The following is an 18,711-nucleotide window of genomic DNA, read 5'->3' on the forward strand; positions in this document are numbered from 1 at the left end:
TTATATTGGCTCCCTGTAGGAGTTAGGCATACATAATCAGTAGAAGAGAAAAAATGTGTGAATGTGTTTGGCCATGCGCCTATTAAGTATGCTAAACACTAACAGGTTGTCTCAGAACAAAGATGAGCAATCCAGAGACCAAGAAGAGTTGGGGTTTTAGAGAGAAATGACCTTTAAAATGTTTGAAAAAAGAGAAAACCAACAGTGAATGTGAAAATTGGAATATAAGGTAAGCATGCCGAGGCTTATATGGGTAGCAAAGAACACAGGTATATCAGGGAAGTATTCCAAAATGAGAGTACTTCTAAAATAAGTTGATGCTTTGTTAAGCACATGAGTGACAAGACCTTGGTGAACTTTAGAATTGTGTAAAGGTGTAAAACAAGTATCAAGACATGATACCACAATGATTTAGAATGTGATGACAGTGGCTGAAATATTTTGAAGCGAGAAATATAATATATATTTATATATTCAAATATATCAGATTTAGGTAGAAGAGAGGCTGGATATATAAAAAGAAAAAGGGGGCCTGGAAAAACTTCTAGATCACTTAAGAATAAACAGGAGGACCAAAGCGTTCTTCGAATGGAAGAAGGAAGATTGAGGAATACTTTTACTTTTAATCTGACATTGACAAAATAGCTAGACTTACACATGACTTCACTGAGCAGGTAAAAGAGTATCTTCCCTACACTTTAACGACTGTCATAAGATACCAAACAGTTATGTTATTTTTCAACTCTGTCTTCTCCAAACTTCCAAATATGTGTGTGAAGAATTCAGATAAGAGTCAACACTTCAAGGTCATATAAATAAAAGGAAAAATCAAATATTAAACTCATTTGCTATCAAACAATCCTCAACAGGTATAAGACAAGTTGACTATAGTAGGCAATATGTATCCATTAATTCCTTCATTTGTTAGCCTAATTGTTTGCTGCAGTTCATTCTGTATTCTACAGCTTACTTTCATCGTCGACACTGACAAACTTTCTTGTTTTCCTTGTCACCCTACCCACTACCTCCCCTCTACCTCCCTCTGCAACTCTTCCCACACTGTAGAATATAAACACCGAAAGGCTATGGACCCAAGAAATTACAGTGCCCTGCACGTTTTCATCCTGCTTGGCTTCTCTGACCACCCTCAACTGGAAATGATCCTCTCTGGAGTTGTCACCTTCTTCTACATCATCACGTTGGTGGGTAACACGGCTATCATCCTTGCATCCCTCCTGGATCCCCATCTCCACACACCAATGTACTTTTTCCTCAGGAATTTATCTTTCCTGGATTTGTGTTTCACAACCAGCATTGTCCCCCAGATGCTGGTTAACTTGTGGGGACCTGAAAAGACCATCAGCTCTGTGGGTTGTGTGGTTCAGCTCTATGTGTATATGTGGCTAGGCTCTATTGAGTGTCTTCTCCTGGCTGTCATGTCCTATGACCGTTTCACAGCTATCTGCAAGCCATTGCACTATTTTGTAATCATGAATCCACGACTGTGTGTCAAGATGATCGTCATGGTCTGGAGTATTAGTTTGGCCAACTCTGTAGTATTATGCACACTCACCGTGAATTTGCCTCGCTGTGGACACAACCTTCTGGATCATTTCTTGTGTGAGTTGCCAGCCATGGTCAAGATAGCTTGTGTAGACACCACAAAAGTCGAAATGTCTGTTTTTGCCCTCGGCATTGTTATTGTCCTTATGCCCCTCATCCTTATTCTTATTTCCTATGGCTACATAGCCAAAACTGTGCTCAACATGAAGTCAAAGGCAGGCCAAAAAAAGGCAATGAATACCTGTGGATCGCATCTCACTGTGGTCTCTATATTCTATGGAACTATTATCTACATGTACTTACAACCAGGTAACAGGGCCTCCAAGGACCAGGGCAAGTTCCTCACCCTCTTTTACACCATCATCACTCCAAGCCTCAACCCTCTTATTTACACTCTAAGGAACAGAGACATGAAAGATGCGCTGAAGAAACTCATGAGGTTTTACCACAGATTCGCAGAAGGAAGGAGAAACTAGAAGACATGGAAACGTATTAGAGAGGACAAAGCAATGAAGTAACTTATCTCATTTAGGTTTGAATAAATGATAATCTTTGCTCATAGAGATCAATGACTGAAGTAATTCTTATGTATAGAACTTGTATGGATGCAAACAACCTGAGCATCATCAAGCAGATCTTTCAGGTTTCTAACCATTGGCATATTCTCAGGGAATACATGTCACTAAGAATCTCTGTTTGCTAAAATGTTACACAAATAGGCTCTAATTGTAAACTTTAACTTATTTGGCAGTCCCATGGAAACTGTTTTGTCTCATTCTGTATTTTTGTATTAGTGCTCCTATATTCCAAAATGACCCAGATGATTTTATGTCCATTGTATGTTTTAATTAAATAATCATATACAAATTATTTGAAGTGTTCACTTGTTTGTCTGTCTGTTTGTCTATTTTTGAGAAAGGTTTTCGTGAAACCAACACGATCTTGAATGACTTATGTAGCTAAGGGTGACCATGAGCTTCTTGTCCTTCCTGCCTCAGCCTCTCAAATGCTAGTATTATAGGTGTGTGCCACCACACCAAGTTCATGTTATAGGCATGTGCCACCACACCCAGTCTGTGTGGTACTCTGGATTGAACCCAAGGCTTCATACATGCTGGGTAAGCACTCTTCCAACTACACTATATTCCCATTGGACATGTAAATAACTTTGCATATTGACTCTTTCTGACATCATCCAAACATTTGTTTATATTTAGCTCAGATAATGCAATATTATGACAGCAATCATAAATCTAAAATACCACTTAAAGAGTGACTTGTTTACTCTTATTCAGATGTTAGTACTAACATTTTTGCAACTGCCTACTATTTTCTCTGAGATAAGAGAATAAAAGTGTACAGATTAATGTGTTTTAAAAGTGGCCAACACAGGGTTGGGGGAATGTCTCAGTGGTTAAGAGCACTTGTTCTTCCAGAAGACCAGTGTTTGATTCCCAGTAACAATGTGGCAGCTCACAACTGTCTCTATCCCTATTCCAGGGTTTCTGACACTCTCTTCTTTCCCCTAATGGCACCAAGCACACATGTGGCACACTGCCATCTATTCAGGCAAAACACCAATAACAAAGTAAATTTAAAAGTGACAACACAATCTTGCTTATTTCTCATTCATTTTCAAGAAAATATATTTGGTTATCTCAACTTTAATGAAAAGGGAATATGATGAATTTGATACCAATTAATATTTTGATATATGCCATGGAATTTGTAAGACCTTTAAGAGGTATTGTAGTACTTGCAGGTAATGAAATTTCATAAGTTAAATGAACTTTTATTTCTATATGTCATGAAAATTAGCTTTTATGAAACATAATATTTAATTTAACTTTAATATTTTCTATTATCTTATGTCCTCCAAAAGATCTCTTTTTGATAGTTTCAATAAATCAGCAAAGCAGTGGTGGCACACACTTTTAATCACAGCACTCGGGAGGCATAGGCAGGTGAATCTCTGAGTTAATGGCCAGCCTGATTTTATAGAGTGTGTTCCAGGAAAGCCATGGCTACACAGAGAAACCCTGTCTCAGAAGAAAATAGATAGATAGATAGATAGATAGATAGATAGATAGATAGATAGATAGATGATAGATAGATTATAGATATAGATGATAGAGATAGATAGAGATAGAAATAGAAATAGAGATAGAGATAGAGATAGAGATAGATGATATAGATAGATATAGATGTAAATGTAGATGTAGATATAGATATAGATAGATAATTTCAATAGACCAAGATGGATTTCACAGATTACCTTGATGAAATCTAAAGGTGTCAGGACATGTTTTCCTCTATTTCGTCATAATTCTTGAAGTGTGAACAAGGAAGAGTCATTGGATGATTACCTCCTTGGTCAATCAGGTGATAGTGCAAAAACTCACATAGAATACATTTAATCCAGAATAGGATACAGTGAATTTGTCTTCCCCCTCATATCTCTTTCAAAATTACATTCAAAAACAATTCATCAACCCATGAGAGAGACCGCAGATTCTAGGGCATGAGTACCAACCTACTTATTATCCTCTTTTGTAAGTTTTTTCTAATCTTTGTAAAGTTTGTGACTAGTAAGGTTAGATTTTAGAGCAATCACTTCCTAGCTTCAATAAGCTAATTATACAAGCCATACAGTAGTTACACACACCTCCAAGAGAACACTACACTGCTTACATAAAATTGTTTGCCTGTGCATGTCCAATTTTCATTTCCCTTTGGTTTGTCCTTTCTGCATTTAGGCTAGAAATTAAATTAATATCTCAAATACTTTTGTTTATCTGAATTTAGATATTCAAATCATTACAGAAAATATATCTGTTGAATTGTCATTAAAATACTGAACTTCAAGGAACTAATCAATGCCTATGTGAGTGAATCAGCCTGATCTCACATGAGTAACCTATGACTGGAGATGTGAAAGACAATAAAGAATGATGATGATGATGATAGTTAAACTGAATTTTCCATTTAATAAATACTTTTGTTTTCTGTAGGTTTTGTTTTGTTTTGAGGCAAAGTTTTTCTGTGTAACCCTGGCTCTCCTGGAATTTGCTCTGTAGACCAGACTGGCTTCCGACTCAGAGATCAACCTCTCTCTGCCTCCAGAGTGCTGGAATTAAAGGCGTGTGCCACCACCGCCTGGCAATAAATTGCTCTTTTTGAAGAAGTAATCAGGTCAACATTCATAAGATTGTCCACACTGACAAAAGCTCCACACAACAGGATCAATACTTTTAAAAACATATACAGTGTGGAGATATGACAGAAGATAAACATTAGACTAAAAATCAGACCAGATTAGAATTTCCTTGATTAAAAAAATCTCAGATATAGTACAAATCTGTTATACCAGCACCCAGAAGACTGAGACAAGAAAACTGTAATTTCCAAAACTAGCAGTAATACAATGTTATCATGTCTCAAATAAAAATAAGAATAGAATAGAACAGAACAGAATAGAGGAGAATGGAACAGATGCTAATCATGAACTGTTTCTAGGCCTTAATTTTCTAGAGTTACAAACATGATTTCCCCTCTCCTGTCGACTCTTTCACTGTCTCACTATACTTAGCTACATGATTTTCATCTCCTCTTTCACGTAGATTAATTAAATTCATCCAGAGGAAACAGCAAAGGACTCTTCTGAAACATAGAGACACTAGGCAGGCTCATGAAAAATAGGACACTGGTGCTTCCTGTCACAATTGCTTCCAAGACTCCCAAGGTTAGCAAACAGCAAATGGTACAAAACTAGTTTAATGTGCTTCCTGTTCCATACGAAATAAAGGAGCACACACATAAGCCAAGGGGCCAGCTTTTCTTTTCACGGAAATACAATTACATCATTTCATTTCCCCCTTCTCTCTTCTCCACATAACTCCTCTCCTGCCGGATCTTACTAACTCTTGAATCCATGGCCCCTTTATGCATATGCCAAGGAGTGGTATAGTTTTGTCATATGGTAGGTATATTTTAGTTGTTTGAGAATTGTCCACATTTATTTCCAAAGTGGCTGCACCAGTTTGCAATCTCACTAAGTGTGAAGGAAGGTTCTCCACCCCCCAGGTCTTTTTCAACATTTGTTGTAAATCTTCACCAATGTGACGCTTAATGTTAGTTCCGCAATTGCACGCTGGCTAGGTGGCATGGCAGAGCCGACTCCGGCGGGATGGCCTCCAGCCCCCGAGGTGACTCCCGCGTCGGGGACTCCGAGCGAAACTGCCCCGCCGCGCGACAACTGGGTGTTCTGGGCCATGATGCCACCGCCACCACCTCCTGTGTCGTTCCCGGCGGCGGGGTCCGAGTCGTGCCAGAAGGGACAGCCCCACGTGCAGACCCAGCCTCCCTCCGGAGCGCTCCCCCCGTTCGATGCTCAGCTTCTTCCCGCAGCGCAGCCTCCTTTCGATGCCCAGGCCCCGCCAGATGTACATCCTCAGTTCAGCGGCCAGCCGGTGTGGAATTTCCAAGCCTCGGCCCCTTGGTACTGGGGGCTGTCTCCTAATGGTTACCTCGCATATAACACGTCCTACCACTCTTCGGTTACACATTCTTATTTTCCACGAACACACAATGACTTCAGTTTGCCTCAAAACAGAAAACAGAAAAAGAAGAAAAGAAAGGAACCGGTTTTCCTCTTCTTCTGTGATACCTGTGACCGTGGCTTTAAAAACCAAGAAAAATATGACATACACATGTCTGAACATAAAAAATGCCCTGAAGCAGACTGCTCCTTTAGTGCACATGAGAAGATTGTCCAGTTCCACTGGAAAAATATGCATGCTCCTGGTATGAGGAAGATCAAGCTCGACACTCCAGAGGAGATTGCAAGATGGAGGGAAGAAAGAAGAAAAAACTATCCAACTCTGGCCAATATCGAAAGGAAGAAAAGGTTGCAGCTTGAAAAGGAGAAGAGAGGAGAGGTGTTGACAACCACACAGTACGGCAAAATGAAGGGCATGTCCAGACATTCACGGATGGCAAAGATCAGAAGTCCCCGTAAGCATCATAAATGGAAAAATGGTGGGGCAAGACAGCGAGCAGGCATTGGTTCAGGCATTCACGCCAGAGATTCGAAGCCTGAAGCTCATGTGGACCCACTCAGTGCTTTGATACACAGTGACTCTGAGTCTGATAAGGAAGAGAAGCCGCAGAGGACTGTGGTTCCTAGGGAGGTGACACCAGCATTGTGTTCGCTGATGAGCAGCTACGGCAGTGTTTCGGGATCAGAGAGTGAACCAGAAGAAATCCCCATCAAGACTGAAGTGGATGTTCTGCCAGAAACCCAGATTCCTCATAGCAGTCCTCCCAAGAGCCCAAGACAAAGTGTCAAAACAAGGGGTAGAACTGTCCCAAGAGCCAGGTGGGAGAACCAGAGGAATGGGTTCAGGAAGGTAGCCCTAAAGAGGAAAAGGAGTCACTGCCACCCGTTATTTGAACCACGAACGAGTCACCCATACCTCCTGGAGATGCTTCTCGCTCCGGACATTCGGCATGAAAGAAATGTGATTTTACAGTGTGTTCGGTACATCATCAAAAAGGACTTTTTTGGACTCAATACTAATTCTTTGAAAACTGAGGCTGAGTAGATGCCTCGTGGTTCCACACATGGAAGTGAAGCATGGAAGAGAGTGCATCCTCCAGTAAGCAGCGTAAGCCAACAGTTCTTAAAGATCGAATCAGTAGTGAAAGTGTTAGCCTCATGGGATATCATGTTGGATTTTAAATCTGTCCTTTGGCTTTATGTAAATAAATGCACAGCTGGTCTTTTTAAAAAAAAAAAAAATCTTCACCAATGTGATGTGGCTAAGGTGAAATCTCAGAGTTGTCTAGGGGATTGGCTTGTGTTGGTTTGGAGAGAGGGTCTCTCTGTGTCACATTAGCTGTCCTGGAACTCATCTGTAGACCAGACATGCCTCAAGCTCACATAGAACCAACTCTCTCTGCTTCCTGAGTGCCGGGATTAAAGACGTACACCACCATGCCTGCCTCAAAGTTGTTTTGATTTGCGTTTCTCTAATTGCTAAGATGATAAACACTTGAGCTATTTCTTACCCACTTCTTTAAAGAACTCTCTATTCAGAGTTATAGCCTGTTTTCTAAATGAGACGCTTTTTGTTTTTGTTTTTGTTTTTGACTCTTTTCTTAAGTTCTTTGTATATTCTGGATTTTAATACTCCATCAGATGTATAATGGCAAAGATTCTCTCCTGCCTGCTCTTTGAGCTGTTTTCCTCATTTTGTTGCATTTTTTAGCTATGCAGAAGCCTTTTTGTTTTATGAGGTTCCACTTTTCAATTACTGACCTTAATTTCTAGGTAAATGGAGTTTTATTCAGAAAGTCCTTTCCTATAACCAAGTTATGCAGGGTGCTACAATGTTTGTTTTTCCGGTAGTTTCAGTGGTCCAGGTTTCACATTATGGTCTTTGATCCATTTGGAGTTAGACGCTCTTCTTTGTCTTCCTCTTCCTTTTCCTGCTCCTCTTATTTATTTATTTACTTACTTAGTTAATTAAGATATAATTACACCATTTTCCTCTTATCTTTCTTTGAACTTCTCCCCCATGATCCCTTTGGAAACCACTTTTTTTTTGTTGTTATTGTCACATGCACACACGTCCCTAAATATCTAAGTACAACTTCCTTTGTCTGGAGTTACTTTTAAGTTCAGGGCTGATCATTTGCTATTGGATAACTAATTGCATAGCTCATCCTTGGGAAGGAATATTTCTCCTGCTCCCAATATTCCTTGCTTGTCTGTAATTCTTTGTTTAGGAGTGGGGCCCCATGATACTTTTCCCTTCTATGTTAGCATGTCTTTTGGTATTATACTGTAGGAAGCGGGGAAAGCCCTGAGTGTGTGAAGTCTTGAACGGGTGTATGTTGTTGGCATGTCATGTCAAGGACTCCAAAGCTTCAATCCATGGGACAATAGCAAAGCCTTCCCCACTAAGATGAGGCTCATAGTGATGAAAAAACCTTCATCAGAGGTCCGTGTATAGATGCTGATAATGTATGCAGAATATGTCTACCATAGCTTTATCTCCCACCCCCTGAACATTTATGATCTGAAGACTGCTCCCCTACAGTGACATCTCCTTCTGGAATTAACTAATCCTATCTCCTTGTTCAACTATAAATAATAACCTGCTTCCTTGCTTATCTTCATGTATAAACCCTGCCTCTTTTTTCAGCTGTTTGCAATAATCTCATCTCTTTGTTCAACTGTGTACAATAAGCACACTGAGTTTCCATGGTGCCACAGTTACTACAGTCAAGTCTCTCCCTTGGGCTATGCAAAGACATGGCACCGTACTTTTAAATATCGTCCCACAGAAAGTGTAGGTTTCCTCAAAGGCACTTCCCTTTGCAACAACAACAACAACAACAACAAAGAGATCATCAATCAATAATGATCAAAACACAGAGAACAAGTAAGTGTGTAGTGTCCAGCTCCAGTTGATACATATATAAGACAAATTCTTCAACTACGGCTCAGGGAATAGCACGGAAGATGGGATAGAAAGGCTTAGAGCCAGAGAACCAGGAAAACCCCTGTGAGGTTGTTTTTCCCAGAAATGACAGTGAAGCTTCACTCATAATATCAAAACAACACAAAATTAGTTTTTGTGCAAAATGATAGATACATTGCATCTTCTACATGTGAACAACTGAAGTAGACGCAAGCTAGAGTCATCAGAGAGGAAGGAGCCTCAACTGAGAAAATGCTTCCATAAGATTCGGCTGTAAGGCATTTTCTTAATTAGTGATCAATGTGGTAGGGCCCAGCCGTTGTGCTCCTGGTCTGGTAGACCTGTGTTCTATAAAACAGGTTGAGCAAGCCATGAGAAGCAAACCAGTAAGCAGCATCCCTCCATGACCTCTGCATCAGCTCCTGCCTCCAGGTTCTTGCCCTGCTTGAGTTCCTGCCTTCACTCCTTTTGATAATTATTTGTTATATGGAACTGTTAGTATAAACAAGGGGAGAAAAAAACCTTCATCCCCGAGTTGCTTAGGTCATGGTGCTTCATAATAGCAATAGGAACCCTAAACTAAGACAAACAGTTTTAAGTAAACGTGATCAGAGAGGCCAAGAGGGAGGACTGGTGAAGTGCAGCTCAGTTTCAGTAGAGATCCCAGCATTCTGCAGATGCCAGTACCATGAGATGAATAGCAGCAGCTGTGGAATGGAAGCATCCTGAACCTCCAGAATGACCTGTGTGTGCTGTGCACAGCAGAGAGAGAGGGCTGTGACTACCCAAGCCCTTTGGAGGCTAGGAGATCATGAGTTCATCTGAGATATTGGACACTAGGTTATTTACACACAGAGTTTGCTTTTGATTTTTCAGATTGTGACTGTGCCCTGACTCTTCCTTCTTCAAGTAACAAAATGTAACTTTTTTTATTTTACCAAGGTCCACAGACCTTGACTAGTTTAGAAAGATTTTGCAGATTTTTAAAGGTAGTTTTGAGATTTAGAAAGACTGAAATTTAGGAAAGATATTGGAAAATTTAGAGAGACTTAATATTTTAAAGAGACTGAACACATTAAATGTTTGGATTTTAAAGACTGTGAGACTTTTAATAAAACATTGGAGTGTTTTATATTGTAATGTTGGTATGAATATGAGATCTTGGGGATTATAAAGAAAGAAAAGGTGATGGATTAGTAGGTGGTATGTTCGTGTATCAAGGAGATAAAGGGTCAGTTATGCTGGCTAGTTTTATGTCATCTTGACACAAACTATAGTCATTTGGGAAGAGGAACTCTTAACTGAGAAAATACCTACTTAAGGTCTGCTTGAAAGCAAGTCTGTAGTGCATTTCCTTGATTAACAATTCATGGGAAAGGTGACTGCTGACTAAGGACGGTATCACCCCCGTGCAGGTGGTCCAAGGTGGCAAAAGAAAATAAAATAAGCAAGGCATAGATGAACTAGTAAGCAGTGTTCCTCCATGGCCTCTGCTTCAATCCCTCCCTCCAGGTTCCTGCCGTGTGTTTCCTTACTGATGGACTATTAACTAGAAGTAAACATGAAATAAACACTTTCACCTCCCAGTTGCTTTTGGTCATGGTATTTTATCACAGTAGCAGAGATCCTAAGTATGACAGACCCCTGTCAATTTGGCACACCAATGCAATGCTATTAAACGACTATTCCCTACCTGCTTATCCCCAATATCTCATTAATGTCAATATAACCATATAAAACAGTCCAACTTTTAAAGTCTTTAAAAATCCAAACACTTGCCGGGCGGTGGTGGCACACCCCTTTAATCCCAGTACTCGAGAGGCAGAGGCAGGTGGATCTCTGTGAGTTCGAGGCCAGCCTGGTCTACAGGCTCCAAAGCTATAGAGAAACCCTGTCTCGAAAAACCAAAAAAAAAAAAAAAAAAAAAAGACCCAAACACTTTACAAGTTCAATACCTTAAAAAAGATCTAAAGCCTCTTTCAAAGTTCAAAGTCTATCTAAAAACCCAAAATTTTCTCTAACAGTTCAGTGTATTCTAACTGTGGGCTTCTGTAAAATCAAAATAACAAGTTAAATACTTTCTTATTGCAAGAGATTAAAAACCAGGGCATAGTATATTCAAAGCAAAGCAAAACCAGAGTCCAACAGCATAAAGTTCAGTGTCAGGCAGAAGACTCACAATTTTCTCATCTCCAAAGGGCTCCGTTTCTCCAGCTCTGCCACTGGTATCACACACCTCATCTCCTAGGCTCAAACTAGTTCCATTCAATAGCTGCTGCTGTACTTGGTGCTTGTCTTATGGTACTGGCATCTCCAAAATGTTGGGTTTGCCACTAGAACTACACTGCATCTTCACCAATGGCCATTTCTGGACTCTCTTCAGGGAGTCTGACATTGCTACATGGTGCCAAGCCTCAACTTCTCCCCATGACCTCTTCAGTCCTGGGGCATCTACTTAAGCTGAGACTGCATATTCAACCATGTCCTCTCCTAACCTCTCATGGCGCCAAACCTCAGCTGCTCTCCATGACTACGTCCTTCCTTCAAAACCAGTACCATCTGGGAGATTCTTGCCGATTATCAAGTTTGACTTCTGGCATAGGATGTAGCCTCTGCCCCTCCAAACAGCTTCTGTGCACCGACCTAAGGAAATATGGCCCAGAAAATTTCACTTCAATGGTACTGGTGTCTTCTTCATCACTGCTAATTTATCAGCTCTAGCTACCCAGCATCAATTGTACCAGCAAAGTAAAAGCTTCGGTTTATTTGTTCTGGTCCCTTGTTAATCCTGGCTGATTCTTAAAGAATCACAGTTGACCAGAACAGCAGACTTAATTCAAAATATCGGACATATGGCCACAATAGAGTCATTGCTTTCCCTCTGAAACTTCACAAACCAGACATCACTCTCAACAGTCCTATCTCCCAAGCTCCCATAGAATAGCCCTCTGAGATCTGAGCATTGAATGGTTTTTCCAGACCAAAGTTCAAATGCTACCATAAATCTCCAAAAAAATTACACACCAAAATTTCACACCAAAATGCCATAGTCTGGTACCAATTTCTATTAGGGTTTCTATTGGTATGATAAAACATCATGATCAAACGCAACTTGGTGAGGAAAGTGTTCATTTTGGGCTTACACTTCCACATCACAGTTCATCACGAAAGGAAGTCAAGGCAGGGACTCAGGCCTGGAACCTGGAGGCAGGAATTAAGTAGAGGCTATGGAAGAGTGCTGCTTACTTGCTTGCTTCTCCTGCCTCCCTCAGTTTGTATTCTTATACTATCCAGAATGTCCTGTCCAGTGGTGACACCACCCACAGTGAGCTGGGTTCTCCCATACCAATCATCTACCAAGAAATGCACTCCAGACTTGCCTACAGGTCAGGGTTATGGAAGTGTTTTCTCAATGATTCCTCCTTCCTAAAAGCCCCTAGCTTTTGCCAAGTTAGCATAACAAGAATAATATAATTTCTTTTAGGTTCTCCAGCTTAATGGAGAATGGGTGTTTTTTGGTTTTTTGTTTAAATGGAGTTTTTCTATTTAAGATTTGTTTATTTATTCAGTTATGTATACAACATTCTGCCTGCATATATGTTTGCACACAGAAGAGGGCGCCAGATCTCATTACAGATGGTTGTGAGCCACCATGTGGTTGCTGAGAATTGAAGTCGGGACCTCTGGAAGAGCAGCCAGTGCTCTTAACCATTGAGCCATCTCTCCAGCCCCGAGAACAGGTTTTTTTTTAAGTATTCGTTTATAATATTCTAAATTTCTCTGGTGTCTGCTGTACTATCACCTTGTTCATTTCTGATTCTGTTCATTGGATCCCCTCTCTCTTTATTTTTGTTAGATGGGCCAAGATCTTTATTTATCTTCTCAAAAACCAGCTCTTAAATTTGTTGATTCTTTGCATTGTTTTCTTTGTCTCCATTTCATTCAGTTCTGTTCTGATTTTTATTATTTTTTGCCATCTACTGAATTTGGTTTGGTTTGTTCTTGTTTTTTTTTTCCAAATTCTTGAATTAAATTATTAATTCATTTATCTACACTCTTTCTGATGTCTCAATGTAGGTACTTAGAACTATGAATTTCCCTGATCTTAGTGTGATCCAGAGGTTTGGTTGTGTTGTATTTTCATTTTTGTTTATTTTCAGGAAATTTTATTTTCCTTCTTGGTTTTGTTAAAGACACGTTCATCATTTAGTAGTGAGTTGTTTAATTTTCATAAGTTTGTGAGCTTATTAGGGATTTTTTTGCTATTTATTTTTAAGTTTTATTGCATTTGATCAAATAGAACACGTAAAATTGTTTCAATTTTTCTGGATTTGTTATGGTGTGTGTGCTTGTATGTTCGTGTTTGGGTGGAATATTTTTGAATATATCTGTTAAGTTTTTTCAATATATGATATCATTTAATTCTGATGTTTCTCTATTTTTTTTGTCTAAATGACTGTAAGAGAAAGAGGCAGTGGCAATAAAGTTGGACGGTACCACACCCTGACCAGGACAGCTTTAGTTATGCATGCCACTTGCCCTCTAGGTAAAACTAAGCCCCACACTAGTGACAGAAAGATGGGCCTGGTGGTTGTCACTTGGTCTCCTTGTTTCATTTCCTAGTGTGGCCATATTGAATCTGCTTCACCTGCTTAAGTGCAGTTGCCCCACCCTCCTCTCCTCCCAGTTCCTCCCTTTCCCGCTCCCCCAGATCTACCGTCCTCCACTTCCCTTCAGAAAACAGCAGGCCTCCCAGGGATGTCAACAGAACTTAGCATAGTAAGATGCAATAAGACTAAGCAAAAAAAAAAAAAAAAAAAAAAAAAACAATCAGGGTTGGGCAAGACAACCTGGTAGGAGGAAAAGGGTCTCAGGAGCAGGCAAAAGAGTCAGAGACCCATGCAGACTCATTAGATTGCCGCTTCAGACTCTGTGCTTTCACTTCAGATCATACAAACCTTTTGCTTTCACTGTTGTTTCTTTAATTGATCAATTAATGACTGAACCAGCGCCCAGGCTCTTACCCTAACGACTCTGAAAGCAGTCACTCAGACCAAACTGTATCTCAGAGATTCAAAAACTATGAATAGGGACAGAAGGGAACAGCCTTCTTACAAGGACAGCTATGAACCAGGCAAAGGCCTGATGTGATTTGTTCTCATGGAGTGCACTGTTGGCACTGAGGTCCTGGACTACAGCCGTGGTGCTGTGCTGGTGAGGGCAAGTGTCAGCAATGCGCTGTGTCTGAGATTAACTGACATAAACTCACTTTTATTATTTAAAATTTAGAGAATTTTCAGGAAGAGGGACCTAAATTATAGACCCTAGATGGTCTATTGCAGTGGTTCTCAACCTTCCTAATGCTGTGACCCTTTAATACAGTTCCTCGCATTGTGGTGACCCCCAACCATAAAATTATTTCATTACTACTTCACAACTGTAATTTTGCTACTGTTATGAATCATAATGTAAATATCTGATAGGGGAATCACAAAGGGGTTGCAACCCGTAGACTGAGAACCACTGTTATGTTTGTACTAAAAGCCTGGGATGATGGATTAGTAGAACAATAACTGAAGGGGACCTTGGATTAGACACAAATTACATCTAAACGCCTGCTTTCACAAAGAGATCCTTTATTAAACAGGGAAGAAAAGTTAAAATGGCTGCTTTCTGGGTCAGGCAGAAAAGCAGCAACAAATGTCATTGCAGGTATAATTCTTAAGAGGAGAAGAAGGGGAGGTCTGTGTTAGAATGGGCTAGGATGCAGTGGGAAAGGACATGGGTTGAGAGAAAAGTGGAGGGTCACGGGAAAGAAGCATGGGTATTTGTCCCAGAGGGACAAAGGACTGCTTCTGGATAGAGAGAAGATGAATGCACCAAGAAGATAAATAGTAGTTTATAAAGGTAAAGAGGGAAACGCCATGCTAGGATGAAGTGTTTCATTTTAATTGTGCATGTTAATTAAGTGAGGCACAGAAACTTCTGAATGCTGGACTATGGTAGTCAGCCTCAGGGAGATGAAGTAACCAAATGAGGGAATAGACCTTGGTGGCTAGCTTTAGGGATGTAATCTAACAGTTTTTAGCAAGGCAGAGGGAATGAGGGAGAAGGGCAAGGCCTGCCAGAGCCATGCTCCAGTAGGCTAGTGTCCCTTCTGTAACAACAATAAAAATGGATGTATGTGTGCCGTCTTTGGATAGCCCAGTTAACAAACAAGAACATAAGGCATGGTTTTTTGTTTTCATGTGGCCACTATGTGCACTTGCATTCTTTTGAAAGGGTTAAAAGCTTTAGTATTCATTCATAGCTACCTCCTCCTGCAAGTCTCTCTCTCTCTCTCTCTCTCTCTCTCTCTCTCTCTCTCTCTCTCTCTCTCTCTCTCTCTCTCTCTCTCTCTGTATGTGCATCTGCCTCTCTCTGTCTCTCTCTCACCTCTATATCTCCTTATAATAACTGCTTTTCTCATTGATCTGATAAAATTCCTTACAAAAGCAGCTTAGAGAAGGAAGGGTTTACTTTTGCTCCCAGTTTCAACACACACACACAGTCCATAACAGCAGGAACAGGAGGTAACTGGTCACATTGCATCCATAGTCATGAACTTAAACATAGTGAAAGCTAACATCGTGCCAAACAAAATTCTAGCTACTAAGTGACTGCCGGAGAGATGGCCTTGAATCGACTGCTTAAGCTGCCGACGACAAAGACCGTTATTTCTTTAGCTCTCCACATTGTGGCTGGATTTTTTCCCCACTGGCCTCACATTTTGGCAGAATGCTTGTCTGTTCCTAGAATTCTCTTCACTGCACTTTTTACGTCTTTGTTTCTTAAGGTGTAGATCAAAGGGTTAAGACTGGGGGTGACAATGGTGTAAAAAAGAGTAAAAAACTGTCCTTCCTCGTGGGATATGGTATTCTGTGGCTTCATGTACATATAAATGAGTGTTCCATAAAACAGGGTTACTACTGTGAGGTGGGAACCACATGTATTCAGGACCTTTTTCCACCTTGCTGCTGCCTTGATCTTCATCACAGCCTGGGTAATGACTCCATAGGAGATGAGAATTAGTAACAGAGGTACTAGAAGAAATATAACTCCAAGGGTAAACACAACAACCTCAATCACTCTGGAATAGACACAAGCCATCTTGATCAATGCTGGCATTTCACAGAAAAAGTTATCCACTTCCCGGTGCCCACACCTTGGCAACTTCAAAGTCAAGGAGCAAAGAATTAAGGCACTGCCAAGACCACCCAGCCAGGCTGACAACACCATCTTCTGGCAAAGAACAGGGTGCATTATAACCGTGTAGTGAAGAGGTTGGCAGACAGCAGCGTAGCGGTCATAGGCCATCACAGCCAAGAGGAGACATTCCGTGGCTCCCAGGTCCAGGGCGAAGAAGAACTGGAGCACACACCCTCCGTATGTGATAGACTTCTTTGGACCCCATAGATTTACCAGCATCTGTGGGACAATGCTTGTCGTGTAACAGAGGTCCACAAAGGACAAATTAGATAAGAAGAAATACATGGGAGTATGGAGCTGAGAGTCCAGATAGGACACTAGAATGATAGTCGTGTTTCCTACCAGAGTCACAATATAGAAGATGAAGACAATGACAGAGATGACGTGCTCCAGTTGGGGTCGACTGGAAAACCCCAGAAGGATGAAGTCTTCTCCAGAGCTGTTCATTTCCATTGCTCTTCAGGAAAGGCTAGGAAACAATACTATCGTAACCAAAAATGGAAAGTCTCTGGCTTTTGTCATGGGTATCTAAAATCCATCCATTTGTGTGTGTCTTCTTATTGTAGCATATTTAAAAATATTTGTCAGTGACCAGAGCTTCTCCATGTTTACTTGTATCCAAATGATTCTACAATGTGCTGAACTGAACTCAGTCCCTGTGCATTAGAAATCATTGAAAAGCAAGAATATTCAAGATCACCTCACCCATAGTTCTGTGTGTTTTGATTGTGTGTTAAAGCCAAAATAATTATAAAAGTGATATCATATGCTGTATATATATATATATATATATATATATATATATATATAAAATGTGTGTGTGTGTGTGAGTATGTACGTATGTGTGGGTATATGTATATGACTCAAGGCTTTGCAGTGTTACCTGTGCTGGCCTTGAATGGAAAAGATCTTGAAATTTTCCACTGGAACTACAGAATTTATCACTTGATTATAATAAAGCATTCCTTTATCAAAAGAGCTAAACTTCAAGCAAAAAGTTTTTAACTTTTTATATGCTCCACCACTTGATAGCATAATCCTTTTTCTTGTGTTCATTTACAAACGCCTACTTCCCAGCCGTTCTAACTATCAGAGTCACACCAGCCTCACCTCCTCCTTCTCCTCTGAGTTTTCCTCTATTCAGCATCACAAGCATTATGCTTTCTGTATCTATTTTAGGGTTCACAGCTACACTTTTTTGCTGTTGTCATTGATGGTATGTCTTTGTTTCTCAAGAAATAACCTTTCGCCGGGCGGTGGTGGCGCACGCCTTTAATCCCAGCACTCGGGAGGCAGAGGCAGGCGGATATCTGTGAGTTCGAGACCAGCCTGGTCTACAAGAGCTAGTTCCAGGACAGGCTCCAAAGCTACAGAGAAACCCTGTCTCGAAAAACCAAAAAAAAAAAAAAAAGAAAAAGAAATAACCTTTTCTAATGACTACCCTTAATGTGTTTTGCGCCACTTTGAATACCTTTAAAATGCTACATAGTCTACTCTAACTTTATGGATCTATTTCAGGGTTAAACACTGAACTAGTTCCATAATCACAGATGCATAGCAACAGCCGCTGTCAGCTTCTGGTCCCTCACCCATTCCACAGAAGAGGCCAGGCCGATGATTCAGCAAGAGACAGTTCATAAACACGCAGTAGAATGACCGTCTTTATCAAATTCAGTAGCAAGGGGATTTTCTGGCTACTTTGGAGCCTGTTAAGAAAAACCATCACCTGGTTACCTTTAAAAGAGAAGAGATAAAGAATAAAACTTTCATCAACCTTGCTATTTCTGAATAGTGTGACATATCCTTACACACATACAAAGTTCAGTCATCCAGCATCTCCTTTGTCAGTGAGCTCTGACCATGAACTGCAGATATAGAGTTCTTATATTTATAGTGTTCTTATGGGCATGAAAATAAAACCTCATTTTCATTCAAATAAAATAGTGATAAATTATCTCAAGTAAATCATTGCTATATAAATCTTAGAGCATAAAAATATTTTAATCATAAAAAATGAAGTTTTACTCACAAATTATATGGAGTGAAGATGTAGTTTTCTTAGTACAAAAGTATAAACAGCTGACTATCAAGCTTTTGTATTAGTAGGATGTTTTTATATCAATAGGAAGTCAAGTATAGTACTTAGAGGAACTTTTTTCTTTTTCTTTTGGAGGGAGATGCTTTTTGAGACAGTCTCTTATAGCCCAAGCTGACCTTGAATCTGCTGTGTAGCAGGAAACAGCCTTGAATTCAGGATCCCTCTGCCTTTATTTCCCAAGTGCTGCAAGTGTGGGGTTGCAGGCATGTGCCACCACCCCTGATTAATTCCAAGAAATGCACATGACATTAAATCCCCGTCGTAAACTGTGCATAAGCTGTACTCTTGGGCAGTAATTTTACCTGTGTGAACACT

The 18,711-nt window shown here is 40.3% G+C and overlaps 3 protein-coding genes across 3 annotated transcripts; 2 read left to right on the forward strand and 1 right to left on the reverse strand.

The window, feature by feature from the left end:
• The first annotated feature begins 1,085 nt into the window (after window positions 1-1,085).
• Window positions 1,086-2,039, forward strand: LOC119817790 (olfactory receptor 2W1). The gene has a single exon (XM_038335198.1). It carries the CDS (start codon window positions 1,086-1,088, stop codon window positions 2,037-2,039), a length of 954 nt encoding a protein of 317 aa, XP_038191126.1.
• A 3,669-nt stretch (window positions 2,040-5,708) lies between these two features.
• On the forward strand, window positions 5,709-7,233 carry LOC119817463 (nuclear fragile X mental retardation-interacting protein 1-like). The gene has a single exon (XM_038334707.1). It carries the CDS (start codon window positions 5,727-5,729, stop codon window positions 7,164-7,166), a length of 1,440 nt encoding a protein of 479 aa, XP_038190635.1. The 5' UTR covers window positions 5,709-5,726; the 3' UTR covers window positions 7,167-7,233.
• An 8,579-nt stretch (window positions 7,234-15,812) lies between these two features.
• On the reverse strand, window positions 15,813-16,751 carry LOC119817727 (putative olfactory receptor 2W6). Its single transcript, XM_038335123.1, has one exon. It carries the CDS (start codon window positions 16,749-16,751, stop codon window positions 15,813-15,815), a length of 939 nt encoding a protein of 312 aa, XP_038191051.1.
• Between the last annotated feature and the right edge of the window lie 1,960 nt (window positions 16,752-18,711).

This window comes from Arvicola amphibius, chromosome 6, assembly GCF_903992535.2.
Source record: "Arvicola amphibius chromosome 6, mArvAmp1.2, whole genome shotgun sequence".
Classification (NCBI taxonomy): Eukaryota; Metazoa; Chordata; class Mammalia; order Rodentia; family Cricetidae; genus Arvicola; species Arvicola amphibius.